At 67.4% G+C, this 27,760-nt stretch overlaps 4 protein-coding genes across 4 annotated transcripts; 2 read left to right on the top strand and 2 right to left on the bottom strand.

Annotated features, from left to right (window-relative positions):
- Positions 1-1,177: 1,177 nt before the first annotated feature.
- On the bottom strand, positions 1,178-3,553 carry TSFM (Ts translation elongation factor, mitochondrial). Its single transcript, XM_080635273.1, has 6 exons — positions 3,427-3,553; positions 3,200-3,343; positions 2,816-2,944; positions 2,624-2,746; positions 2,201-2,285; positions 1,178-1,748 (listed from the first exon to the last, which is right to left on the bottom strand). Exons 1-6 carry the CDS (start codon positions 3,454-3,456, stop codon positions 1,294-1,296), a joined length of 966 nt encoding a protein of 321 aa, XP_080491399.1. The 5' UTR covers positions 3,457-3,553; the 3' UTR covers positions 1,178-1,293.
- A 442-nt stretch (positions 3,554-3,995) lies between these two features.
- Positions 3,996-5,382, bottom strand: EEF1AKMT3 (EEF1A lysine methyltransferase 3; the record flags this gene model as incomplete). Its single annotated transcript, XM_080635428.1, has 3 exons — positions 3,996-4,447; positions 4,668-4,779; positions 5,086-5,382. The coding sequence occupies 3 exons, from the start codon at positions 5,380-5,382 to the stop codon at positions 3,996-3,998; spliced, it is 861 nt and encodes a 286-aa protein (XP_080491554.1).
- Positions 5,383-7,352: 1,970 nt separating this feature from the next.
- Positions 7,353-15,865, top strand: METTL1 (methyltransferase 1, tRNA methylguanosine). The gene is made up of 6 exons (XM_080635347.1): positions 7,353-7,486; positions 7,818-7,948; positions 9,852-10,036; positions 11,342-11,455; positions 15,330-15,431; positions 15,703-15,865. The coding sequence occupies exons 1-6, from the start codon at positions 7,401-7,403 to the stop codon at positions 15,823-15,825; spliced, it is 741 nt and encodes a 246-aa protein (XP_080491473.1). The 5' UTR covers positions 7,353-7,400; the 3' UTR covers positions 15,826-15,865.
- Positions 15,866-16,412: 547 nt separating this feature from the next.
- CYP27B1 (cytochrome P450 family 27 subfamily B member 1) lies at positions 16,413-22,427 on the top strand (the record flags this gene model as incomplete). Its single annotated transcript, XM_080635368.1, has 9 exons — positions 16,413-16,598; positions 16,773-16,963; positions 18,846-19,042; positions 19,684-19,884; positions 19,954-20,108; positions 20,181-20,332; positions 20,994-21,075; positions 21,149-21,343; positions 22,314-22,427. 9 exons carry the CDS (start codon positions 16,413-16,415, stop codon positions 22,425-22,427), a joined length of 1,473 nt encoding a protein of 490 aa, XP_080491494.1.
- Between the last annotated feature and the right edge of the window lie 5,333 nt (positions 22,428-27,760).

A 27,760-nucleotide genomic window follows, 5' to 3' on the forward strand; every position in this document is an offset into this window, starting at 1 on the left:
TATTCATTTTTCCATTTATCTATGTATCCCTGTGCCCATGTATCCGTGTATGCCTGTGTCCACGTATCCCTATCTCCATGTATCCATATATCCCTGTATCCATTTGTCCCTGTGTCCACGTATCCCTGGGTCCATGTATCCTTGTATACATTTGTCCAATTATCTATGTATCCCTGTGTCCATATATCCCCATATCCATGCATCCATATATCCATGTATCCCTGTGGCCATGTATCCATATATTCCTGTGTCCATGTATCCCTGTATCCGTACATTCCTGTATCCCTGTATCCATATATCCCTGTATCCGTGTATCTCTGCATCCGCCCCTGGCCCCGCCCCTCCCCTGCGTCGCGCAGACCCCAGCCAATGGGGATTGAGAACGCGCGGGCGAGGCCCCGAGGCTCGCCCCGCCCCTTCCCGGGATGTTTTCCGCGGTAAACACCACCGGGCCCCGCCTCCCGCTCGCCCCGCAGCCAATCCCCGCGCAGAGCCTTCGCCTCCTCCAATCAGCGCCGGGCGGCTGTTTCCAGGCCCCCCTCGCAGTAGCCAATCAGGAAGCGCCGTTCGGGTTGCGGGGGGGCTGAAAACCTCCGTGGTACCGGTGGCTCCGGCAGCGGCGCGAGGCGGCAGGTACCGGAGGTCACGTGAGGACACGGGGGGGGGGCGGTGTCACCGGCGGGGGGAGGGGGGGGAAGCAGCGGCCTCGGCCCGGTTCAAGTAATCCAGGATTAGGCTGTTCCAGCCCGGCCTGCTCCCGGTTACTTGTCCTGGGAGGCGGCCGGTGACGTCACGGGGCGGGAATACCGGAGGGGGGGGGGTGCTGAGCATCGTCCCGAGGCCACCGTGTGTCCTGCGTCCCCTGCCCCCCCCCCCCCCGAGCACCTCCTAACGCGTCCCCCCCGTTTCACCGGTTCAACCTTAATAAACCAGTGCTGGCGGCGCCGGGGGGGTCCGGGATCGGGGGGGCGGGTGGGGTGGCAATCCCGGTCAGGGCCAGTCCCGAATGGGGGCAGCAGGAGTCAAGGCCGGAGTGGGGGGGATTCAGTCCGGGGGTACCGATCCCCGGCTGTGGTGCACGGGGGTCCCTGGGGGGGGGGGGGGACACGGCGACGCTTCCCCCCCCCCCAATAAAACACCCGGGCTCGCTCCTATTCCCGTTTATTCCGCTGGGGGTGCGGGAGGGTCCCGCTGCCCCCGGTACCGGGAGGGGTCAATGGTCCCGGGTGACCCCAACCGGTACCGGGGACGGGTCACGTGTTGGGGGGGCGGGGTGGTGGGGGGTGGGGGGTGTCACCGTGCGGTCACGTCCGCGGTGGGCTCCTCCCCGCACCGGAAGCGCACGAAGCCGGTGACGCGGAGCGGGCCCCGCGCGCGGAGCACGCGCCCCACGCGGCGCCCCGGCGCGTGCAGGAACTCCTGCGCCAGCAGCGCCTCCTCCTCCTCCCCCCCCTCTCCTCCCGCCACCCGCGGCCGTTCCCGCGCGCGCCCCACGCGGCGCGGCGCGAAACCCGCCACGTGCTGCGCCACCTGCCGGCCCAGCGCCTCCAGCGCGGCCCCGCGCGCGCCGCCCCGCGCCCCGCCCCGCGCGCCGCACGCGACCAGCGCGCCCAGCGTCCCCAGCGCCACCGGCCCCGCGCCGGGATCCGCGGCGGGGCCCCCGTGCGCGTACCCGGACACGAACCCGGACCCGGGCCGCACCCGCAGCCACGCGGCGCGGCGCAGGGACACGGCCTCGCCCAGGCGGCCTGCGGGGGAGATGGGGGGGGGGTCACATTCAGTGTCCCCTGAAACCCCCCAGGGTCACCCCGCATCCACTCCCAGCTCCCCTCCATTCCCCTGGTGTCCCCCCCCCATGTCCCTCCTGTCACCACCCAGGGTGCCTCCCCCCATCGCCCTGTCCTGGGGTGACCCCAGGTCCTGTCCCCTCCCCAAGGCCACAGCCTAGGGTGGCCCCTCACCACCCAGGACCCCCTGTGTTCCACATCAGCCCCCCCCCAGCAGTGTCTCATATCCCCACCACCCTCAGGTATCTGTGTCCCCCCCCCAAGTGCCCCTCCATCCTGTACCCTCACGGTGTCCCTGGTCACCACCCCGGGTCCTGTCCCCTCCTGTGCCCCCAGGTCCCTGCCATCAGCCTCCATGGCTACCCCCATTGTCCCTCCCCAGGGTCACCCCAACCCTGGTGTCCCCCACTCACCCTGGGCCAGCGCCAGCTCCTCACTCAGGGGCCCCCCCCCGGGCCCGGTCCGGAGCTCAGCCAGTTCCTCGGGCTGCAGGAAGTGCTGGGGGGGGTTGGGGGGGCATTAAGGGGGGGCCAGGGGGTGCCCCCTCCCCCGGGAGCACCCTTGGGGGGGCTTTGGGAGAGTTGGGGCTTGGTTCTGAGGGGGCTGTGGTGGTTTGGGGGGACAGGGGGAGTGTGGGGTGCCCCCCCCCCCCGAGCAGTTGTGGTTTAGAGGGACCACAGGGGCTGTGCGGGTGCTGGGGGGTGCTTAAAGGGGCTGAGGGATGTCTGGGTGCCCCCCAGCCTTGGGAGCACCCCCAAGGGGGCTGTGGGTGCGGGGGAAAGGGTTGGGGGTGCTTAGGGGGCGGTCGGGGCTCCCCCCCCCTTACACACACGCACCTGTGAGCACGCCCGGGCGGCAGGGGGCGCTCTCCGGCACAGCTCCATAGCGCCCAGCGCCGCCTGCGCCACCACGCGCTGGAACTCGCTGGTCCGCGCCACGAAGTCGGTTTCGCAGCTGAGCTGAGGGGTGCGGGGGGTGAAACCGGCAGGGACCGGATACCCCCCTCCCCCCCCCCGCTCCGTACCCACCTCCACCATCACGGCCGCCGGCCCCTCCCGCAGGAGCCCCACGAGGCCCTCCCGCGCCGGCCGCTCCCGCGCCAAGGGGGCGCTGCTCCAGCCCTGGCGCCGCGCCTGCTCCAGCAGCCAGGCCTCCGCCTGCGGGAGAGGTCACATGGGGGGGGAGATGTCACATGGGGGTGTCACATGGAGGGGAGCTTTGGGATGGGGGGGTCAACCACCAGGGTGTGGGTTCAGCAGGGAGATGTCACATGAGCGGTGTCACATGAGGGGTGTCACACACTGGGGGGACACAGGCCCGGGTGGGGGTCACCCCACAGATCAGCCCTCCAAGCCTTCACAGCGCCCTCCCGCCGCCCCCCATCCCCGGTGTCTCCCCCGCCCAGGCCTCACCTGGGCCAGGTCCCCCTCGCAGCGCTGCAGCGCGTCCCGGCACTGCAGGATCGGCAGCCCCGTGCGGCGCCGCAGCTGCAGCAGCGACTCCTTGTCCGCCGCCAGCACCGGGGCGGCGGCGCGGAAGAACCGGGCCGGGAGGGCCTGGAGGGGACAGCGCGGGGGGGAATGGAGTGAACCGGGACCGGGGAGGGTCTCCCGGTTGGGGCCCCGGTTCCCGCGCTCACCCACACCGCGCTTCGCGCCGCCCGCTGCATCCCGGACCCTGCCCGCGGCGCGCACAGATGACGTCACGACGCTGCTTTACGGGTCTCAGTGCGACCCCCGGGGGCGGGACGGGACTCGGACGTGACGTCACTCGCAGAGCGACGGAGCTGGTGTAGCGCGGGAGCGGCTCCCCCGGGTCCTAAAGCCCTCCCGCCCCGCGCGTCCGGACACCCCGAACCCGACCCAGCAGCTTCAGGTGCTGCAGCCGCCCAGAGACACCCCCCCCAGCCCCTCATAGAGCCCACAGACTCCTTTAGACACCCCCACCCTGCCCATACCCCCCCCAGATCCCTGCAGCCGCAAACCAACCTTCATAGAGACCCTCCCAGCCTTGATCCGGCTCCCCACCAACCCTTCTAGAGTCCCCTCTGCTTTGGGCAGACCCCCACAACCCCTGAACATCCCCTATGCAGCTCCCCCCGCCTGGACCAGGCACCCCCAAACCCTTTTAGACCCCCCCCCCCCCAGACCTGCACCCCCAAATGCACTGCAGCCACCCAGCCCTTAAATGCTGACCATTTAATCATTGTCACGATACCCCCATTGCAGCGTCCCCCCCCTCCCCGTAGGACCCCCAGACAGGGGGTGCCGCGTCCCCCCCCCGGCAGGTCACCCCATAGACCTCGATGTCGTGCTCCTGCTCCTGCCGCAGCAGCTGGACCCGGAAGAACGGCGGCAGGACCCGGTGGAAGAAGCACCGGGAGCCGCTGTCCCCGCCCCGGGTGCGGGCGCTGAGCAGGGCCCGGGAGCGGGGCCCGCAGAGGTGCCGCAGCGCCCGCAGCAGCGCCGGGAAGGACGCGGGGTCGTAGACGAGGTCCGAGCCCAGAACCACCTGGAAGTCCCGAGGGAAGGAGGCCTCGTCCCGGCCCCACTCCAGCGCCCGCACCCGCGGCCGAGTCCCGGCCCCCGGGAAGTTCAACCGGACGTTCTCCCGGATCTGGTCCAGCGCCGCCGGCCGGTCCGTGATGGTGACGTCACCTCCTGAACGGGGGGGTGGTGGTTTAGAGGGGGGCACCCCACAACCTCCTCTGTGCACCCCCAAACCCCTGCGTCCCCCAGAGCCCCCCTGCGCTCCCAGCCCCCCCCAAGATCCCAATAAGCAGTCACTTGCTTCCAGTTCCAATAGGCAGGGAGGGGGGGGTGGTTGTGTCTGTGACCCCCCCCTCCCAGCCCCATGGGTGTCCCCGTTCCCGGTGCGCACCCAGCATCGCCGCCAGGATGCCGAGGATGCCGGTGCCGGCGCCCAGCTCGATCACGGACCGGCCCCGGAACTCGAAGCGCTGCTGCTCCAGGAACCGGGCCAGGGCCAGCGCCTGGGAGGGGGCGGAAGGGGATTGGGGGGGGAACGGGAATGGGGGGGGGGGTGAGGGAATGAGGGGGGGCGGGCAGCCCAAACCCTTCCCCCCCATCGGCATCACCCAGAGTCCCCCCGCGGTTGGATCCCCCATTCCCTGGGGATCCTTGGAGATCCGCCCCATCCCCAGTGCCCCCCCCCCAGCGTCTCCACCAGGGACCCCCCGAGAGCGCCCCCCCAGGGAAGCCCCCATCTCCAGTACCCCCCCCCCGTGCCCTCTCCAAGTCCCTCCCGTGCTCCCCATTCCCCGGTGCCCCCCACCCACCGCCTCCCAGACGTTGGCCGCCAGCCCGAGGCGCGGCCCGTGGTGCTGCGCGATGCGCAGGACGCGCCCGCAGAGCCGGAACCGGCGCAGCACCGGGAACGTGTCATGGAAGAGCGCGGGGTCTCGGGGGAACACGGCCCGCAGCGCGCCGGGCCCGCCCGCTTCCTCTTCCCCTTCCTCTTCCGTTTCCCCTTCCTCTTCCGTTTCCCATTCCCCTTCCGTTTCCGTTCCTCCTTCCCGTCCCGCCGCCGTCTCCCACCGGGCCCCGGCACCCACGTGGGGCGCGGGCGCAGCCATTTTGGCGGAGGGGGCGGGGCCGTAAGCCACTCCCCTCCCGTGATTGGTCAGCGCTGAAACAGCCCCGCCCCCTGGAGGGGCGGGGTCTGAAGCTCCGCCTACTCCGCGGCGGTGTCCCCGTGTCCACACCGGTGTCCCTGTTCCCGGTGTCCCCTCTTCCATCTCCAATGTCCCCTCATGGGTCCAAGCACTATCCCGGTGTCCCCATTCCCGATGTCCCCAGGCCACGCCTTGTCCCACCCATCAGTCCCAACCCTTTTCCTGCCCCATCCCATCCCTATCCCTGTCCCCGTCCCTCCCCATTCTCATCCTTGGTGTCACCTGCTCCCAGCCAGCCCAGTCCTGTCCCTGTCCCAGTCGGAGGCCACCACTCCCCGTCCTAGGGTCTCACCCTGGTGCCACCCCCTGTCCTCTTGCTCCCGTCCTTGTTCCATCAGCACCAGTGTCACCACTGGGACACTGTCCCTGGCATGGGCCTGGAGCCAGGCTTGGTGCCCCAGCCCTGGTGTTCCTGTTGCCAGTGTCCCCGGTCACAGTGTCCCTGACCCAGGTGTCCCTTACCTGGTGTCCCTGGTCATGGTGTCCTGGTGTCCCTGACTCTGATGTCTCCACCCCCAGTGTCCTTGATCCCAGTGTCCCCGGTCACAGTGTCCCTGACCCCGGTGTCCCTGGTCATGGCATCCCTGTCCTGGTGTCCCTGCTCCCACCACGTCCATCCTTGGTCTCTGTCCTGGTGTCCCTGACCCAGATGTCCCCAGCCCCAGTGTCCCTGATCCCAACACCTCTGGTCTCGCTGTCCCATTATCCCTGACACTGGCGTCTATAGCCCTGGTATCCCTGTTCCTGGGGTCCTTGTCCCGGTGTTCCTGTCCCCAGTGTCCCTGACCCCCATGTCCCTGGTCCCTGACCCCCATGTCCCTGGTCCCTGTGTCCCTGACCCGGTGTCCCCATCCCCTGTGTCCTGCCCCCATCCCTGAGGACACACACGGGACCCCCCCATCCCCCCCATCCCAGCCCCATTCCCTGTGCCCAGAGCCCACGTGACCCGGATAAACAGTAACCGGGGGGGGGGTGGGGGGGGTGACCCCCCCGTGGGGTAATGAACAACCGGGGCCCCCCCGGCCTGCGTCACCCGGTTAATGCTTGTGGCACCCTGGGGGGGGGTCAGGGCACCCGAAGGGGGGTCGGGGGGGGGTTGATTCCCGAGTCTCCCCCCCCCCACGGTTCCTGGAAGACTCCGGTCGGGCCGGTCCAGCCCCGCGTTGCTCAACCCCCCCCCTCCCCCCCCGAACCCCCCCCTCCCCCCGGGGCTTTCTCAGAAACCGGCTTCGTCAGAGCCCGAAATCCCCAAAGAACCCGGGGGGGGGGGGGGGGAGGGGAGGCAGTGGGGGGAGGGGTCAGTCCGAGGCACTGGAGGGCAATGGGGGCTGGGGGGGCACCGAGGAACACTGGAAGGGACTGGGAGGGCACTGGAGGGGGTCACCAACAGGCACTGGGGGGGCTCGGGGGGGCAGCGAGGGGCTCAGTCGGAAGCACTGGAGGGCACTGGGGGCACTGGGAGTGACTGGGGGGCACTGGAGGGGGTCAATGAGAGGTACTGGGGGGCATTGGGGGCTCAGAGGGGAACTGGGGGGCACTGGAGGGGGTCAATGAGAGGAACTGGGGGGCATTGGGGGCTCAGAGGGGAACTGGGGGGCACTGGAGGGGGTCAATGAGAGGTACTGGGGGGGCATTGGGGGCTCAGAGGGGAACTGGGGGGCACTGGAGGGGGTCAATGAGAGGAACTGGGGGGCATTGGTGGCTCAGAGGGGAACTGGGGGGCCCTGGGGGGTCACTTGGGGGGCACTGAAGGCCCTTGGGGTCAGTGGAGGTCAAGGGGGGAACTGGGATCAATGGAGGGCGCAGTGGGGCGTGGCTTATTTGAGCCACGCCCACCCCGACGCCGACGTCACTGAGCGGCGCCGCGCGGTGACGTCGCTTCCGTGCGCCCGCCGGTGCCGCTGCGCTCCGGTGCGGCCATGGCGGACCCGGCGGCGCCGCCGCAGAAGCGGTTCTACCGGCAGCGCGCGCACTCGAACCCGCTGGCGGATCACACCCTGCGGTAGTGAGTGCGGGAGGGAGCCCCCGGTAACCCCCCCCCGGTAACCCCCGCTAACCCCCCCCGGTAACCCCCGCTAAACCCCCCGGTAACCCCCGCTAACCCCCCCCGGTGACACCGTGCTTATCCCCGCGAACCCCTCGGGACCCCCCCGGTAGCACCCCACTGACTCCCCAGGTCCCTCCTCGTCCCCCGCCCCCCCCGGTGACCCCGGACCCCACCGGCGCCCGATCTGCGATCCCCGTGGCCCCCGTCGCGACCCCCCCACCATGTGCGCCTCCTCCGGTAACCCCGGCCCGGCCCCCCCCGCCCCCCGGTAACGGCGGTGCCCCCGCAGCCCCGCCCGCCCGCAGGACATGGACTGGGCCGCGCTGTTCCCGGACTTCTTCCCGGCCGACGCCCCCCCGGGGCAGCCCCCGCCCCGCGTGGAGACCCTCGATGTGGGCTGCGGCTACGGGGGGCTGCTGGGTGAGGGGGGCCCCGGGGGCTATGGGGGGTTCTGAGGGGCACGGGGGGGGCTGAAGCTGGGGGGGGGGGGGAGGAGTCCAAGGTTGGGGTCAGGGGCAAAGTTTGGGGTTGCAGGGATGGGGTTCAGGGGCTGGAGTTGGGTTTGAGGCTCCATGGCAGCGGGGTTGGGGGCTGCATTGATGTTTAGGGGCTCCCCGGCTGTGTTTAGGGGCTCCGTTGCCCTCTATGGGGGCTCCGTTGCCCTCTATGGGGCTCCGTTGCTCTCTATGGGGCTCCGTTGCTCTCTATGGGGCTCCGTTGCCCTCTATGGGGCTCCGTTGCTCTCTATGGGGCTCCGTTGCCCTCTATGGGGGCTCCGTTGCTCTCTATGGGGCTCCGTTGCCCTCTAGGGGGCTCCGTTGCTCTCTATGGGGGCTCCGTTGCCCTCTATGGGGCTCCGTTGCTCTCTATGGGGGCTCCGTTGCCCTCTATGGGGCTCCGTTGCTCTCTATGGGGGCTCCGTTGCTCTCTATGGGGCTCCGTTGCCCTCTATGGGGCTCCGTTGCTCTCTATGGGGGCTCCGTTGCCCTCTATGGGGCTCCGTTGCTCTCTATGGGGGCTCCGTTGCTCTCTATGGGGCTCCGTTGCCCTCTATGGGGCTCCGTTGCCCTCTATGGGGGCTCCGTTGCCCTCTATGGGGCTCCGTTGCTCTCTATGGGGCTCCGTTGCCCTCTATGGGGCTCCGTTGCTCTCTATGGGGGCTCCGTTGCCCTCTATGGGGCTCCGTTGCCCTCTATGGGGCTCCGTTGCTCTCTATGGGGGCTCCGTTGCTCTCTATGGGGGCTCCGTTGCCCTCTATGGGGGCTCCGTTGCCCTCTATGGGGGCTCCGTTGCCCTCTATGGGGCTCCGTTGCCCTCTATGGGGCTCCGTTGCCCTCTATGGGGGCTCCTTGTTCTCTATGGGGCTCCGTTGCCCTCTATGGGGCTCCGTTGCCCTCTATGGGGCTCCGTTGCTCTCTATGGGGGCTCCGTTGCCCTCTATGGGGGCTCCGTTGCTCTCTATGGGGGCTCCGTTGCCCTCTATGGGGGCTCCGTTGCTCTCTATGGGGGCTCCGTTGCCCTCTATGGGGCTCCGTTGCTCTCTATGGGGGCTCCGTTGCTCTCTATGGGGCTCCGTTGCCCTCTATGGGGCTCCGTTGCCCTCTGTGGGGCTCCTTGTTCTCTATGGGGGCTCCGTTGCCGTCTATGGGGCTCCGTTGCCCTCTATGGGACTTCTTGTTCTCTATGGGGGCTCCGTTGCCCTCTATGGGGCTCCGTTGCTCTCTATGGGGGCTCCGTTGCTCTCTATGGGGCTCCGTTGCCCTCTATGGGGCTCCGTTGCCCTCTATGGGGCTCCTTGTTCTCTATGGGGCTCCGTTGCCCTCTATGGGGCTCCGGTGCCCTCTATGGGGCTCCGGTGCTCTCTATGGGGCTCCGGTGCTCTCTATGGGGCTCCGGTGCCCTCTATGGGGCTCCGGTGCCCTCTATGGGGCTCCGGTGCCCTCTATGGGGCTCCGGTGCCCTCTATGGGGCTCCGGTGCTCTCTATGGGGGCTCCTTGTTCTCTATGGGGGCTCCGTTGCCCTCTATGGGGGCTCCGTTGCCCTCTATGGGGCTCCGTTGCCCTCTATGGGGCTCCGGTGCCCTCTATGGGGGCTCCGTTGCTCTCTATGGGGGCTCCGTTGCCGTCTATGGGGCTCCGTTGCCCTCTATGGGGGCTCCTTGTTCTCTATGGGGGCTCCGTTGCCCTCTATGGGGGCTCCTTGTTCTCTATGGGGGCTCCGTTGCCCTCTATGGGGGCTCCTTGTTCTCTATGGGGCTCCGTTGCCCCTTATGGGGCTCCGGTGCCCCGCCGGGCTCTCACCGCCGCGCTCCGGTGCCCGCAGTGGCGCTCTCGGGGCTCTTCCCGCAGGAGCTGGCGCTGGGGCTGGAGCTGCGCCCCCGCGTGGCCGCGTTCACGGCGCAGCGCATCCGGGCGCTGCGGGCGGCGGCTCCCCCGCGCTGCCGGAACGTGGCGTGCGTGAGGGGCAACGCCATGAAGCACCTGCCCCACTTCTTCCGGAGGGCGCAGGTGGGAGCCCGAAAGCACCCGAAACACCCCAAAAACACCCCAAAACCACCCCAAAACCATCCGAAACACCCCAAAACCACCCCAAAAGCACCCGAAACACCCCAAAACCACCCCAAAAACACCCCAAAACCACCCCAAAACCATCCGAAACACCCCAAAACCACCCCAAAAACACCCCAAAACCACCCCAAAACCATCCGAAACACCCCAAAACCACCCCAAAAGCACCCGAAACACCCCAAAAGCACCCGAAACACCCCAAAAACACCCCAAAAGCACCCCAAAACCATCCGAAACACCCCAAAAGCACCCCAAAAGCACCCGAAACACCCCAAAAGCACCCGAAACACCCCAAAAACACCCCAAAACATCCCGAAACACCCCAAAAACACCCCAAAACCACCCGAAACACCCCAAAAACACCTGAAACATCCCAAAACCACCTGAAACGCCCCAAAAACACCGGAAACACCTCAAGAACACCCCAAGAACACCCGAAACACCCCAAAACCACCTGAAACACTCCAAAAACACCCCGAAACATCCCCAAAACACCCCAAAACCACCCGGAACACCCCAAAACCACCCGAAACACTCCAAAAACACCCCAAAACCACCCGAAACACCCCAAGAACACCTGAAACACCCCCAAATCCGCTCAGAACCACCCCAAAACCCTCACACCCCCCCAAAACCACCACAACCCCCCCAACCCCCCCCAAACCTTTCCAACCCCTCACAACCCCCCGAAACCACCACAACCCCCCCAACCCCACCCCAAACCCCACTGAACCACCCCAGCCATCCCCAAAGCCCCCCCCAATCCCTCCAGACACCCCTTAAACGCCCCAAAGCAACCCCCGCACCCTCCCAGCACCTCCAAAGCCCTCTCAGACCCCCAACCCCCCCCAAAACGCACCCCCAAACCCCCCCAGGCACCCCAAAACCCACCCAAGCCCCACCTTGGACACCCCAAATTCCATCTCCAGGCACAACGCCCCCCAATACCTCCAGGACCCCCCCCCCGACCCCTTGGGACACCCCTTGGACCCTCCCTGAACCGGGTGCCCCCCCGCTGTCCCCCAGCACCCTGCCCATGGGGGGCACTGGGGGGGCACTGGGCAGGGAGGGAGGCACATGGGGGGGGTACTGGGGGGCATTGGGAACCCATGGGGGGGCACTGGGGGGTACCCATTGCCTTGGGTGTCCCCAGGACCCTGTTCCCCCCCATTGTCAATGCCTGGGGTCTGGGGGGGGGGGGGGGGCTGCCCCGTGGGGCGCTGACCCCCCCCGTGCCCCCCCCAGCTCCGCCGCATGTTCTTCCTGTTCCCTGACCCCCACTTCAAGCGCACGAAGCACAAGTGGAGAATCATCAGCCCCGCGCTGCTGGCAGAGTACGGCTACGTCCTGCGCCCGGGGGTGAGCACCGGGACCCCCCTGTGCACTGGGACACTGGGACCCCCCCCAGCACTGGGACAGACACTGGGACCCCCCCCAAGCACTGGGACAGACACTGGGACCCCCCCCAAGCACTGGGACAGACACTGGGACCCCCCCCAAGCACTGGGACCCCCCCCCAGCACTGGGACAGACACTGGGACCCCCCCCCCCAGCACTGGGACAGACACTGGGACCCCCCCCAGCACTGGGACAGACACTGGGACCCCCCCAAGCACTGGGACAGACACTGGGAGCCCCCCCAGCACTGGGACAGACACTGGGACCCCCCCAAGCACTGGGACAGACACTGGGAGCCCCCCCAGCACTGGGACAGACACTGGGACCCCCCCAAGCACTGGGACACCCCCCCCCAGCACTGGGACAGACACTGGGACCCCCCCCCCCAGCACTGGGACAGACACTGGGACCCCCCCCAGCACTGGGACAGACACTGGGACCCCCCCAAGCACTGGGACCCCCCCCCCCAGCACTGGGACAGACACTGGGACCCCCCCCCCCAGCACTGGGACAGACACTGGGACCCCCCCCCCCAGCACTGGGACAGACACTGGGACCCCCCCCCCAGCACTGGGACAGACACTGGGACCCCCCCCAGCACTGGGACAGACACTGGGACCCCCCCCCCCCAGCACTGGGACAGACACTGGGACCCCCCCCAAGCACTGGGACAGACACTGGGACCCCCCCCCCAGCACTGGCACAGACACTGGGACCCCCCCCAAGCACTGGGACAGACACTGGGACCCCCCCCCCCCAGCACTGGGACAGACACTGGGACCCCCCCGCAGCACTGGGACAGACACTGGGACCCCCCCCCCCCAGCACTGGGACAGACACTGGGACCCCCCCCAAGCACTGGGACAGACACTGGGACCCCCCCCCCCCAGCACTGGGACAGACACTGGGACCCCCCCCAGCACTGGGACAGACACTGGGACCCCCCCCCCAGCACTGGGACAGACACTGGGACCCCCCCCCAGCACTGGGACAGACACTGGGACCCCCCCCCAGCACTGGGACAGACACTGGGACCCCCCCCAGCACTGGGACAGACACTGGGACCCCCCCAAGCACTGGGACAGACACTGGGAGCCCCCCCAGCACTGGGACAGACACTGGGACCCCCCCAAGCACTGGGACAGACACTGGGAGCCCCCCCAGCACTGGGACAGACACTGGGACCCCCCCAAGCACTGGGACAGACACTGGGACCCCCCCCAGCACTGGGACAGACACTGGGACCCCCCCCCCCAGCACTGGGACAGACACTGGGACCCCCCCCCAGCACTGGGACAGACACTGGGACCCCCCCAAGCACTGGGACACCCCCCCCCAGCACTGGGACAGACACTGGGACCCCCCCCCCAGCACTGGGACAGACACTGGGACCCCCCCAAGCACTGGGACCCCCCCCCCAGCACTGGGACAGACACTGGGAGCCCCCCCCAGCACTGGGACAGACACTGGGAGCCCCCCCCAAGCACTGGGACAGACACTGGGAGCCCCCCCCAAGCACTGGGACAGACACTGGGACCCCCCCCCCCAGCACTGGGACAGACACTGGGAGCCCCCCCCAGCAATGGGACAGACACTGGGACCCCCCCCCCCAGCACTGGGACAGACACTGGGACCCCCCCCCCCAGCAATGGGACAGACACTGGGACCCCCCCCAGCACTGGGACAGACACTGGGACCCCCCCAAGCACTGGGACAGACACTGGGAGCCCCCCCAGCACTGGGACAGACACTGGGACCCCCCCAAGCACTGGGACAGACACTGGGAGCCCCCCCAGCACTGGGACAGACACTGGGACCCCCCCAAGCACTGGGACAGACACTGGGACCCCCCCCCAGCACTGGGACAGACACTGGGACCCCCCCCCAGCACTGGGACAGACACTGGGACCCCCCCAAGCACTGGGACACCCCCCCCCAGCACTGGGACAGACACTGGGACCCCCCCCCCCAGCACTGGGACAGACACTGGGACCCCCCCCCCCAGCACTGGGACAGACACTGGGACCCCCCCCCCCAGCACTGGGACAGACACTGGGACCCCCCCCCCAGCACTGGGACAGACACTGGGACCCCCCCCAGCACTGGGACAGACACTGGGACCCCCCCCCCCAGCACTGGGACAGACACTGGGACCCCCCCCAAGCACTGGGACAGACACTGGGACCCCCCCCCCAGCACTGGCACAGACACTGGGACCCCCCCCAAGCACTGGGACAGACACTGGGACCCCCCCCCCCAGCACTGGGACAGACACTGGGACCCCCCCCCAGCACTGGGACAGACACTGGGACCCCCCCAAGCACTGGGACACCCCCCCCCAGCACTGGGACAGACACTGGGACCCCCCCCCCCAGCACTGGGACAGACACTGGGACCCCCCCCCCCAGCACTGGGACAGACACTGGGACCCCCCCCCCCAGCACTGGGACAGACACTGGGACCCCCCCCCCAGCACTGGGACAGACACTGGGACCCCCCCCCCCAGCAATGGGACAGACACTGGGACCCCCCCCAAGCACTGGGACCCCCCCCAGCACTGGGACAGACACTGGGAGCCCCCCAAGCACTGGGACAGACACTGGGACCCCCCCCCAGCACTGGGACAGACACTGGGACCCCCCCCCAGCACTGGGACAGACACTGGGACCCCCCCCAGCACTGGGACAGACACTGGGACCCCCCCAAGCACTGGGACAGACACTGGGAGCCCCCCCAGCACTGGGACAGACACTGGGACCCCACCCCAGCACTGGGACAGACACTGGGACCCCCCCCAGCACTGGGACAGACACTGGGACCCCCCCAAGCACTGGGACAGACACTGGGAGCCCCCCCAGCACTGGGACAGACACTGGGACCCCCCCAAGCACTGGGACAGACACTGGGACCCCCCCGCAGCACTGGGACAGACACTGGGACCCCCCCCCCCAGCACTGGGACAGACACTGGGACCCCCCCCCAGCACTGGGACAGACACTGGGACCCCCCCAAGCACTGGGACACCCCCCCCCAGCACTGGGACAGACACTGGGACCCCCCCCCCAGCACTGGGACAGACACTGGGACCCCCCCAAGCACTGGGACCCCCCCCCCAGCACTGGGACAGACACTGGGAGCCCCCCCCAGCACTGGGACAGACACTGGGAGCCCCCCCCAAGCACTGGGACAGACACTGGGAGCCCCCCCCAAGCACTGGGACAGACACTGGGACCCCCCCCCCCAGCACTGGGACAGACACTGGGAGCCCCCCCCAGCAATGGGACAGACACTGGGACCCCCCCCCCCAGCACTGGGACAGACACTGGGACCCCCCCCCCCAGCAATGGGACAGACACTGGGACCCCCCCCAAGCACTGGGACCCCCCCCAGCACTGGGACAGACACTGGGAGCCCCCCAAGCACTGGGACCCCCCCCAGCACTGGGACAGACACTGGGAGCCCCCCAAGCACTGGGACCCCCCCCCAGCACTGGGACAGACACTGGGACCCCCCCCCCCAGCACTGGGACAGACACTGGGACCCCCCCAAGCACTGGAACCCTCCCAGTCCCAGGACCCCCCCCAGCACCGGAACCCCCCCTGGGACACCCCCGTGAGCACCCGAACCCCCCCGGTCCCCTCTGGAGCTCCCTGGGCCCCCAAGGGGACCCCCACATCACCCCTGCGGCCCCTCCACTGTTCCCAACCCCTTTTCGTCCCCCAAATGTCCCTGTCCTGGGGCCACAGCGGAAAACCTGCGATGAACCCATGGAGCATGGGGGGGGGGGCGGTGGTGGGCCCCCCCCCGGTGACACACCCCCCCCCCCGTGACCCAGGGGCTGGTGTACACGGTGACGGACGTGCCTGAGCTGCACCAGTGGATGGTGACGCACTTCAGGGAGCACCCAATGTTCGAGGAGGTGCCGCTGGGCCAGCTGGTGAGGGGCACCAGGAACACGGGGGGGGGGCACCGGGAATACATGGGGGGGCACTGGGAACACGGGGGGGGGGGGCACTGGGAACACGTGGGGGGGCACTGGGAACACGGGGGGGGCACTGGGAACACGTGGGGGGGGCACTGGGAGCATTGGGAATCCGGGGGGGGGCATTGAGGGTTACTGGGAACCAGGAGGGGGCTACTGGGAGCTCTGGGGGGTACTGGGAGGGTCAGAGGCCCCCGGTCCCCGTCATTGCCCTCTTCCCCCCCAGGACTCGGACCCGCTGCTGTCGCTCCTGGGCACGGTGACCGAGGAGGGCTGCAGGGCGCAGCGGGGGGGGCGGGCCCCGCTCCCCGCCGTGTTCCGCCGCCTCCCGGACCCTCCCGGGGCCTGACCCCCCCCCCCGTTCATAATAAACCCGCTGTTGTCTCCCACGGTTCGGTCTCTTCCCCCCTCTTTCCCGTGCTGGTCCCGTCCGCACCCCGCGGGTGGGGATTACCGGGAGGGGGGCCCGGGACACGGAAACCCCCGGGGCGGTGGGGGGGGTTTCCACCGGCCCAACCGGTGTCGCAACCGGCACTTCCCGGGAACCGGGGGCGGGGGGGAGCGAGGCTCCGCCCCGGGGGCGCTGGGAGCGGGAGGGGGAACCGGGCGCGATCGTGCCCCGCGGTGGAGCCCAGGCGTGGCCCCGCCCACCGGATCGCACCGCCCCCTGCCGCGCTCTGATTGGCGGAGGGCGGCGAATTATGCAAATCACTCAGGGGATGGGCGGGGTTTGAAGGCAAAGGGGCGGGGCTTGGCCGCCGGGAGCGCGGCCGCGCGGGGAAGGGGGCGTGGTTTGCCGCGAAGGGGGCGGTGTTTGGAGCCAAAAGGGGGCGTGGCCTCGCCCGCTCCACGTGGGCGCCTATAAAGGCCCCGGCCGATGCCCGCGGCTCAGTCGAGGCGCGTCCCCGCGTTCCCCGCGGATCCCCCGGCCCCGCCATGCCCCCGGGGCCGCGCCTGCCCGCCCGCGCTGCCCGGCTCCTCCGCTCTCTGCCCGAGCTGGGCAGAACCCCCCCTCCCGCTGCTGCCCCCCGGGGCCTGGCCGAGATGCCGGGGCCCAGCCCCGCCGCCTTCATGTACGAGCTGCTGTGCCGGGGGGGGCTGCGGAGGCTGCACGAGCTGCAGGTAATGGGACCCCGGGTGGGGTGCAGGAGGGCTCCGAGGGGGCAAGGGCACCCTAAGCCTGCTGTCCTTGGCGTGGAGGAGCTGGAGGGGACCCCAATGTCACCAGCGTGGGGCTACAAGTGGAGAAGGGGGACCCCGATCCCATCCCAGTTGCTCCAAGTGGCATTCCCGCAGGTGCAGGGCCGGGCACGCTATGGGCCGCTCTGGAAAGCCGCCTTCGGGCCCATCCTGACCGTGCATGTGGCCGAGGCCGGGCTCATCGAGCAGGTTCTGCGCCAGGAGGGGCCCTTCCCGGTCCGCTCCCACCTCTCCTCATGGAAAGATTACCGGGAATGCCGTGGGCACGCGTATGGGCTGCTCACTGCGTGAGTAAGGATAGGGGTGCCCGTAGGGGTCTGGGGGTGCCCATGGGGGTCCATGGGTCTGAGCACAGAGCTCTGGGGCTGCACATGGAGCCGGGGGTCTCTGGGGTACCCCTGAGCCCTTTGGAGCTCCCTGCCCCCCCCACACCCGTGGGGCACAGCCGGGCGGGACGGGCTGGGGGTGACTCAGGCATGAATCAGCCCCCCCGGATGTGAGTAACTGTGGGGCAGAGGTGTGGGGCGGGAGCCCGAGACCCAAACACACAGAGCTCAGCCCCCCAACCTTGTGATCACCCCCAGCCCCGTGGTGTCCCTCCATGGCCATATCCCCATCCCATACCCCTGTTCCAAATCTGCCATCCTATATCCCCCATCCCATATCTCTGTCCCATATCCCCCATTCTGTACCCGGTCCCATATCCCCCATCCCGTATCCCCCATCCCTTATCCCTGTCCCATATCCCCCCGTCCCATATCCCCCGTCCCATATCCCCCGTCCCATATCCCCCGTCCCATATCCCCCGTCCCATATCCCCCGTCCCATATCCCCCGTCCCATATCCCCCGTCCCATATCCCCCGTCCCATATCCCCCATCCCATATCCCCTGTCCCATATCCGCCATCCCACATCCCTGTCCCATATCCCCATCCCGTATCCCCTATCCCGTATCCCCGTCCCATATCCCCCATCCCGTATCCCTGTCCCATATCCCCCATTCCGTATCCCTGTCCCGTATCCCCCATCCCGTATCCCCTGTCCCGTATCCCCGTCCCATATCCCCCGTCCCATATCCCCCGTCCCGTATCCCCCGTCCCGTATCCCCCGTCCCGTATCCCCCGTCCCGTATCCCCGTCCCATATCCCCCGTCCCATATCCCCCCATCCCATACCCCTGTCCCATATCCCCCGTCCCGTATCCCCGTCCCATATCCCCCGTCCCATATCCCCCGTCCCATATCCCCCGTCCCATATCCCCCGTCCCATATCCCCCATCCCATATCCCCTGTCCCATATCCGCCATCCCGCATCCCTGTCCCATATCCCCCATCCCGTATCCCCTATCCCGTATCCCTGTCCCATATCCCCCATCCCGTATCCCTGTCCCATATCCCCCATCCCGTATCCCCCATCCCATATCCCTGTCCCATATCCCCCATCCCGTATCCCCGTCCCATATCCCCCGTCCCATATCCCCCGTCCCATATCCCCCGTCCCATATCCCCCATCCCGTATCCCCCATCCCATATCCCCCGTCCCATATCCCCCGTCCCATATCCCCCGTCCCGTATCCCCCGTCCCATATCCCCCGTCCCGTATCCCCCGTCCCGTATCCCCCGTCCCATATCCCCCATCCCATATCCCCTGTCCCATATCCCCCGTCCCATATCCCCCGTCCCATATCCCCCGTCCCATATCCCCCATCCCGTATCCCCCGTCCCATATCCCCCGTCCCATATCCCCCGTCCCATATCCCCCGTCCCATATCCCCCGTCCCGTATCCCCCGTCCCGTATCCCTGTCCCGTATCCCTGTCCCATATCCCCCATCCCATATCCCCCATCCCGTATCCCTGTCCCATATCCCCCGTCCCGTATCCCCCATCCCATATCCCCCGTCCCGTATCCCCCGTCCCATATCCCCTGTCCCATACCCCTGTCCCATATCCCCCATCCCATATCCCTCGTCCCATATCCCCCATCCCATATCCCCCATCCCATATCCCTGTCCCATATCCCCCGTCCCATATCCCCCGTCCCATATCCCCCGTCCCATATCCCCCGTCCCATATCCCCCGTCCCATATCCCCTGTCCCATACCCCCCATCCCGTACCCCTGTCCCGTATCCCCCTATCCCTGCCCCACATCCCCCCGTGTCGCTGTCGCAGGGAGGGTGAGGAGTGGCAGCGGCTGCGCCGGCTCCTGGGGCGGCTGCTGCTGCACCCGCGCGTGGCCGAGTCCTTCTCGGGGCCGGTGGCCGCCGTGGTCGGGGACCTGGTGCAGCGGCTGCAGCTGCAGCGCGATGGGAACCCGCAGCACCTCGTGCGCGACCTCGGCACCCACTTCTACAGGTTCGGCCTGGAAGGTGAGGGGGGGACGCGGGGGGGACCCCCAGGGGCTCCCCAAGGACTCTCCTGTCCCCCCCAGCTCTTCCTCATGGTCCCGAGGTCCCCCTTATCCCCACCACATCCCTGGGTCCCCCAGGGTCCCCAAGGACTCCTCGCATCCCCCAGGGTTCCTGATGTCCCCCATGGTGCTCCCAAGGTGCCTCCTGTACCCACCATATCCCCTGCATGTCTCCCCCAGACTCCCCATGGCACTCCATGTCTCCTCATTCCCCCCCCCCCCGGGGCTCCCCCTGTTCCCAATGTTCCCGATGTCCTCCATGCTCCCAAGGCACCCCTTGTCCCCACCACAGCCAATCTACATCCCCAAGGACTCCTGATGTCCCCCATGGTGCTCCCTATGGCCCCATTGCACCGAGATCTCCCCATGTCCCCTAAGACTCTCCTGTCCCATTCCCCCCCCAGGGCTCCCTGTGTTCCCCGGGATGCTCCCAATGTTCCCGATGCCCTCCATGCCCCCAAGGCACCCCTTGTCCCCACCACATCCCATCCGCGTCCCCAAGGCCCCCCGTGTCTCCAAGGGCTCCCCCTGTTCCCCGGGATGCTCCTCATGTCCCCCAGTGTCCTGCATCTCCCCGGGTCACCCCCTTGGCCCCCCCAGGCATCTCCTCTGTGCTGTTCGCCTCCCGCCTGGGCTGCCTGGAGCCGGAGGTGCCGCGGGACACCGAGACCTTCATCCGCTCCATCAACACCATGTTCGTCACGACGCTGCTCACCATGGCCATGCCCAAGCCCCTGCTCCGCCTCTTCCCTAAGCCTTGGGACACCTTCTGCGAGGCCTGGGACTACATGTTCGCCTTCGGTGAGGGGCCGTGGGGCCAGGCAGCGCCCCACAGCCATGGGGATGCTGACGGGTCCTGGTCGTCCACAGCCAAGCGCCACATCGACCGGCGCGTGGCCGAGGCGGGCGGGCGCCTGGACGCGGCGCAGGGGACGTGCCTGACCGACCACCTCGCGCGGGAGCAGGTGCCCATGAAGAGCATCTACGGCAACGTCACGGAGCTGCTGCTGGCCGGGGTGGACACGGTGCGGGGGGGGACGTGGGGTTGTGCCCCCGGCCCCGCGGGGTCCCGCTGAACCCCCCCCCTCGTGTCGCAGATCTCGAGCACCCTGTCCTGGAGCCTGTACGAGCTGGCGCAGCACCCAGGGGTGCAGGCGGCGCTGCACCGGGAGCTCGCCGCCGCCGCTGCTGCCGGCACTGCCGTGGGCAGCGTGCCCCTGCTGAGGGCGGTGGTCAAGGAGACCCTGAGGTGGGGATGGGGATGGGGGTGAGGAAAGGGAGGGGAATGAACGTGGGCATGGGATAAGGATGAACACTGGGGACAAGGATAAGGAGGGGGATGCAGACGGGGACAGGAATGGAGATGAAGATTGGTGGGGATGGGGATACAGATGAAGATGAGGATGGGGATGGAGACAGGGGGTAAGGATGAAGATGAGGACTGGGACAAGGATGGGGATGAAAATGAAGATAGGGACAGGGATGAGGATAAGGGTTGGGATGGGAATGGTGGTGGGGATTAAGATGGATGAACAGAGGGGACAAGGCTGAAGATAAGGATGCGGACAGGTACGGGGACAAGGATGGAGACAGCAATGAAGATAGGGATGAGAACAGGGATGAGGATGGGGATGGAAATGGGGGTGAGGGGAGGGATGGGGATGAAGGTGAGGACAAGGGTGGGGTGGGAATGGTGGTGGGGATGGAGACAGGGATGAGCACAGAGCAAGAATGAAGATGAGAACAGGGAAAAGGATGTGGATGAGGATGAAGACAGGGCTGAGGATGAGGGTGGTGGCTGGATTGGTGGTGGGGATGAAGATGGGAATGTGACAGGGAATGAGCACAGGGAGCAAGGACGAAGATGGGGACAAGGTGGGGATGCGGTGACCCCGGTGCCCCCCCCTCAGGCTCTATCCCGTCATCCCCGCCAATGCCCGCGTCATTCCCGACCGCGACATCCGTGTGGGTGAATACCTGGTGCCGCGCAAGGTGCGAGCGTCCCCGTGCCCCCCACCCCGTCCCGGTGCCCCCGCCCGCCCCTCACGGGCCCGTGTCCCCGCAGACCCTCATCACCCTCTGCCATTACGCCGCGTCCCGGGACTCGCGCGTGTTCGCGGCTCCCGAGCGCTTCCAGCCGGAGCGGTGGCTGCGCCGCGCCCCGGGCCACCCCTTCGCCTCCCTCCCGTTCGGCGTCGGCAAACGCAGCTGCATCGGCCGCCGCCTCGCGGAGCTCGAGATCCACCAAGCGCTGGCGCAGGTCAGGGGCGGACCCGGGACCCCCGCGTCCCCATGGCCCCGTGTCCCGGTGTCCCTCGGTGTCCCCATGGCCCCGTGTCCCGGTGTCCCCCGCGTCCCCATGGCCCCGTGTCCCGGTGTCCCCATGGCCCCGTGTCCCGGTGTCCCTCGGTGTCCCCATGGCCCCGTGTCCCGGTGTCCCTCGGTGTCCCCATGGCCCCGTGTCCCGGTGCCCCCCGTGTCCCCGGGGACTCCTGTGCTCCCCCCCGGCTGCTCCTCGTGGTCCCAAGGGCCTCCACATCCCCAGGGCGCCCCTTGTCCCCTCCACATCCCAGCCATGTCCCCAGAGGACCCCCCCCGTGTCTCCAGGAGCACCCCGTGTCCCTCAGGGCACCCAATGTTCTCCAGTGTCGCTGAGGACACCCTGGGGTGCCCCTCATGGTCCCGAGGTCCTCCACATCCCCAAGGTACCCCTTGGGGTATCACATCCCAACCATACCCCCAAGGAGCTCCATGTCTCCAAGGGTTCCCCATGTCCCCATGGTGCCCCAGGTCCTCCAACATCCCCAAGGACTCTTTTGTTCCCCCCAGGGCTTCTCATTTCCTCCAGATGTTCTGTGTGTTCCCAAGGTCCTCCATATCCCCAGGGCATCCCTGTCCCCACCACATCCCACCCGTGTCCCCACCGCATCCCATCCGTGTCCCCACCACATCCCATCCCTGTCCCCACCGCATCCCATCCGTGTCCCCACCACATCCCATCCCTGTCCCCACCGCATCCCATCCGTGTCCCCACCGCATCCCATCCCTGTCCCCACCACATCCCATCCCTGTCCCCAAACACCCTCACATCCCCTAGGGCTCCTGATGTCCCCCAAGGCGCTCCCCTTGCTCCTCAGGGCATCCCCTGTCCCCACCAGCTCCCGGGTACCCCCATGCCTCCAAGGGCTCCCACATCCCCTCACGTCCCTCTCCCCCTCCGTGCTCCCCAGATCCTGCTGCGCTTTGAGGTGCGGCCGGAGCCCGGTGGGAGCCGCGTCCAGCCCATGACCCGCACCCTGCTCGTGCCCGCGGCCACCATCAACCTCCAGTTCCTCACCCGGTAGCGGGGTCAGTGCCAGACCCCGGACGTGGCCTTGACCCCGTCCCCCCCGGCCACCATTGGGGGTTATTTAAAGGTCTATTTATTGGCAATTCCAGGCTGGTTTTGGGTGTCCTGGGGCCGGGTGCTCCCTGCCCCCCCCCCCACCCCGGCCGCCCCCCCCCCGCGGGTTGATGGGTTCCGGCAGCACCCACGGCTGACGCAGCCCCACAGCTCCACCTCCCCGCCCTGCCCTTGGGGTGGGGGGGGCCTGAGTGGGGCCCAGCACCAAGGAGGGTGCCATGGGGCAGCTCCTGCACACCTCAGAGACCTTATCCCTCCTACAGACCCAACTGCCCCCAATGACCCAACTGCCCCCCAATGACCCAACTGCCCCCCAATGACACAACTGCCCCCAATGACCCAACTTCCCCCCAATGACCCAACTGCTCCCCCAATGACCCAACTGCCCCCCAATGACCCAACTGCCCCCCCAATGACCCAACTGCCCCCAATGACCCAACTGCCCCCCCAATGACCCAACTTCCCCCCAATGACCCAACTGCCCCCAATGACCCAACTGCCCCCCAATGACCCAACTGCCCCCCAATGACACAACTGCCCCCCAATGACCCAACTGCCCCCAATGACCCAACTGCCCCCCAATGACCCAACTGCCCCCCAATGACCCAACTGCCCCCAATGACCCAACTGCCCCCCCAATGACCCAACTGCCCCCCAATGACCCAACTGCCCCCCCAATGACCCAACTGCCCCCCAATGACACAACTGCCCCCCAATGACCCAACTGCCCCCCCAATGACCCAACTGCCCCCAATGATCCAACTGCCCCCAATGACCCAACTGCCCCCCAATGACCCAACTGCCCCCAATGACCCAACTGCCCCCCCAATGACCCAACTGCTCCCCAATGACCCAACTGCCCCCAATGACCCAACTGCCCCCCCAATGACCCAACTGCCCCCCAATGACACAACTGCCCCCCAATGACCCAACTGCCCCCCCAATGACCCAACTGCCCCCAATGATCCAACTGCCCCCAATGACCCAACTGCTCCCCCACTGACACAACTGCCCCCCAATGACCCAACTGCCCCCCCAATGACCCAACTGCTCCCAATGACACAACTGCCCCCAATGACCCAACTGCCCCCCCAATGGCCCAACTGACCCCAATGACCCAACTGCTCCCCCACTGACACAACTGCCCCCCAGTGACCCAACTGCCCCCCAATGGCCCAACTGCCCCCCAATGACACAACTGCCCCCCAATGGCACAACTGCCCCCCCAATGGCCCAACTGCCCCCCAATGACCCAACTGCCCCCCCAATGACCCAACTGCCCCCCAATGACCCAACTGCCCCCCCAATGACCCAACTGCCCCCCAATGACCCAACTGCCCCCCCAATGACACAACTGCTCCCCCACTGACACAACTGCCCCCCCAATGACACAACTGCTCCCCCACTGACACAACTGCCCCCCCAATGACCCAACTGCCCCCCCAATGACCCGACTGTCCCCCAATGACCCAACTGCCCCCCCAATGACCCAACTGCCCCCCAATGACACAACTGCCCCCAATGACCCAACTGCCCCCCAATGACCCAACTGCCCCCAATGACCCAACTGCCCCCCAATGACCCAACTGCCCCCCCAATGACACAACTGCCCCCCCAATGACCCAACTGCCCCCCCAATGACCCGACTGTCCCCCAATGACCCAACTGCCCCCCAATGGCCCAACTGCACCCCAATGACCCAACTGCCCCCCCAATGACACAACTGCTCCCCCAATGACACAACTGCCCCCCAATGGCACAACTGCCCCCAATGACCCAACTTCCCCCCAATGACACAACTGCCCCCCAATGACCCAACTGCCCCCCAATGGCACAACTGCCCCCCAATGACACAACTGCCCCCCAATGGCACAACTGCCCCCAATGACACAACTGCCCCCAATGACCCAACTGCCCCCCAATGACACAACTGCCCCCCAATGGCACAACTGCCCCCAATGACCCAACTTCCCCCCAATGACCCAACTGCCCCCCAATGACACAACTGCCCCCCCAATGACCCAACTGCCCCCAATGACCCAACTGCCCCCCAATGACCCAACTGCCCCCAATGACCCAACTGCCCCCCAATGACACAACTGCCCCCCCAATGACACAACTGCTCCCAATGACACAACTGCCCCCCAATGACCCAACTGCCCCCCCAATGACACAACTGCCCCCCAATGACACAACTGCCCCCCCAATGACCCAACTGCCCCCCTAATGCCACAACTGCCCCCCCAATGACCCAACTGCCCCCCCACTGACCCAACTGCCCCCCCAATGCCACAACTGCCCCCCCAATGACCCAACTGCCCCCCAATGACTCCACTGCCCCCCCATGACCCAACTGCCCCCCCCCATGGCCACAGGGGGGTTAACCCGGCCGGTACCTCCCATGGGGGGGCCATAGGGGGAGGGCCGTACCCCACGTGGGAGGTGATGACGTGGGAGGACATCAGCGCGGGGGACTCTGGACCCTGGTGGGGGCCCCAGCGCAGCCGAGCGTAGTGACACCAAGGGGGGGGACACGACACGTGCGTGACCCCCCCATGGCTCCGGGTCGCCCTATGGCGTCTGTCCCCTGCCCGTGCCCCCGGGTCCCCCCCGGGCTCTCATCCCCGCTCCACTCCCCCCCCATTGCCCCGGCACCGCTTCAGCACCACGGACAGACCCCGGGGGTCCCGCAGGGAGTCCCGAGGCCCCGGGTTCGAGACCCTGGCCCTGACCGCGGGGTGCGGGTGGGGCAGGCGGGGAGCTGCGGGTCCCAGGCGGGCTCGGCTCCGGGGGGTTGTGGGGCCTGGTGGCCATGGGGTGGGCTGGGCTCTGTTGGGTTGGTCATGGCCATAGAGCCGAGGGGATGTGGGTCCTAGTGCTACATGGCCATGGGGCTGGGTGGCTGTGGGGCAGAGCGGTGTCCGTGGGCCAGTGTCTGTGAGTCAGCGTCTATGGGTTGGTGTCTATGGGGCAGTGGTATCTGTGGGTCACTATGGTCTCAGTGGGGCAGGTGGTGACTCTTTGGTACCGGGGCAGTGGCTATGGGGCAGTCTCTCTATGGGCAGTCTCTATGGGGCAGTGTCTCTCTATGGGGCAGTGTATATGGGGCAGTGTCTGTCTATGGGGCAGTGTCTGTCTATGGGGCAGTGTCTATGGGGCAGTGTCTCCCTATGGGACAGTGTCTTTCTATGGGGCAGTGTCGATGGGGCAGTGTATATGGGGCAGTGTCTCTATGGGGCAGTGTCTCTCTATGGGGCAGTGTCTATGGGGCAGTGTCTGTCTATGGGGCAGTGTCTATGGGGCAGTGTCGATGGGGCAGTGTATATGGGGCAGTGTCTGTCTATGGAGCAGTGTCTATGGGGCAGTGTCTCTCTATGGGGCAGTGTCGATGGGGCAGTGTATATGGGGCAGTGTCTGTCTATGGGGCAGTGTCTGTCTATGGGGCAGTGTCTATGGGACAGTGTCTATGGGGCAGTGTCTCCCTATGGGACAGTGTCTATGGGGCAGTGTCTCCCTATGGGGCAGTGTCTCCCTATGGGGCAGTGTCTATGGGGCAGTGTCTCTCTATGGGGCAGTGTCTCTCTATGGGGGTAGTGTCTATGGGGCAGTATCTCTCTATGGGGCAGTCTCTCTATGGGGCAGTGTCTATGGAGCAGTGTCTATGGGGCAGTGTCTCTCTATGGGGCAGTGTCTATGGGGCAGTGTCTGTCTATGGGGCAGTGTCTGTCTATGGGGCAGTGTCTATGGGGCAGTGTATATGGGGCAGTGTCTGTCTATGGGGCAGTGTCTATAGGGCAGTGTCTCCCTATGGGACAGTGTCTATGGGGCAGTCTCTGTATGGGGCAGTGTCTCCCTATGGGGCAGTGTCTATGGGGCAGTGTCTCTCTATGGGGCAGTCTCTCTATGGGGCAGTGTCTATGGGGCAGTGTCTATGGGGCAGTGTCTCTCTATGGGGCAGTGTCTATGGGGCAGTGTCTCTCTATGGGGCAGTGTCTGTCTATGGGGCAGTGTCTATGGGGCAGTGTATATGGGGCAGTGTCTGTCTATGGGGCAGTGTCTATGGGGCAGTGTATATGGGGCAGTGTCTGTCTATGGGGCAGTCTCTGTATGGGGCAGTGTCTCCCTATGGGGCAGTGTCTATGGGGCAGTGTCTCTCTATGGGGCAGTCTCTCTATGGGGCAGTGTCTATGGGGCAGTGTCTCTCTATGGGGCAGGCGGTGCCCCCAGGTTCAGCTCCAGGTTTCCATCGCCCGTGACCATGGGGCGGGGGGGGGCGTGTCCTGGCTGAGCTGTTCCGCAGGCTGTGACGTCACGGGGCTTGGGGATGACGTCACGGGGGGGGACACACACTCTTGAGGATCCCCTGGGGGCTGCTGGGGTGCCCCCTCCCTATGACGTCACCGTGTCCCCCCTGTGACGTCACCCCATTGCGTCATCACACACCCCCCCAGCCCCGTCTTGTGCTGAGTCAGCTGAGTGAGGGGCCGGGGGGTCCCAGTGGGGGGCGCTTGGGGGGTGTTGGGTGCTTTGGGGGGGGCCGGGTGTATTTTGGGGTCCTGGGGGGGGTCTTTGGGGTGGGTTTGGGGGTCCCTGAGGGTTTGTGCCCCCCCCCGGGCCCCTGCGGCTGCCCCACAGAGCCTTTGCCCCCCAACCCTGGCACCCCCCGCGCATCTCAGTCCTCCCAATACAGGGGCAGCCCCACAAGTGCCGCCGCCTCTGACGCTGGTGTCATGGGGGGGTCAGCCCCATAGCAGAGGGTGTCTGCCCCACAGATGTGGGGCTGCCCCATAGAACTGGAGTCACTGGGGGGTGTTTATTCCAATGGGGGGGACACGGTGACATCCCGGGGGGGGGCCGGGATCCCCCCGAGCACTGGGGTCACTTGTGGGGCTCCTCACCCCCCAGTGCATCAATAACCAGTAGGGACCAGTTTGGGGGGGGGGGGGGACTGGGATTAGGGGGAGTGACCCATATGTGTGGGGCTGCCCCATGCCCAGGGCTTCATGGGGGTGACCAAGGCGGGGGGGTCACCCCCCCACATGGGCCCCCCCGTAGTGCTGAGCCCCCCCCCCGATGAGGGGGACCCCCGTGGGACTGAACGGGAGGATGAAGATGAGGCCGAGGATGAGGAAGATGAAGTGGGGGGGGGGCCAGGATCTGGGGAGGCCCCCCCCAAACCACCTCAGTGCCCCCCAAGTGCCTCTGCCTATGGGGAGGTGTTGGGGGGGTCCCCAGGGCCGGGGGGGGCACAGACCCCCCCCTGCTCTATGGGGG

This window comes from Psittacula echo (assembly GCF_963264785.1).
Source record: "Psittacula echo genome assembly, chromosome: 27".
Taxonomy (NCBI): Eukaryota; Metazoa; Chordata; class Aves; order Psittaciformes; family Psittacidae; genus Psittacula; species Psittacula echo.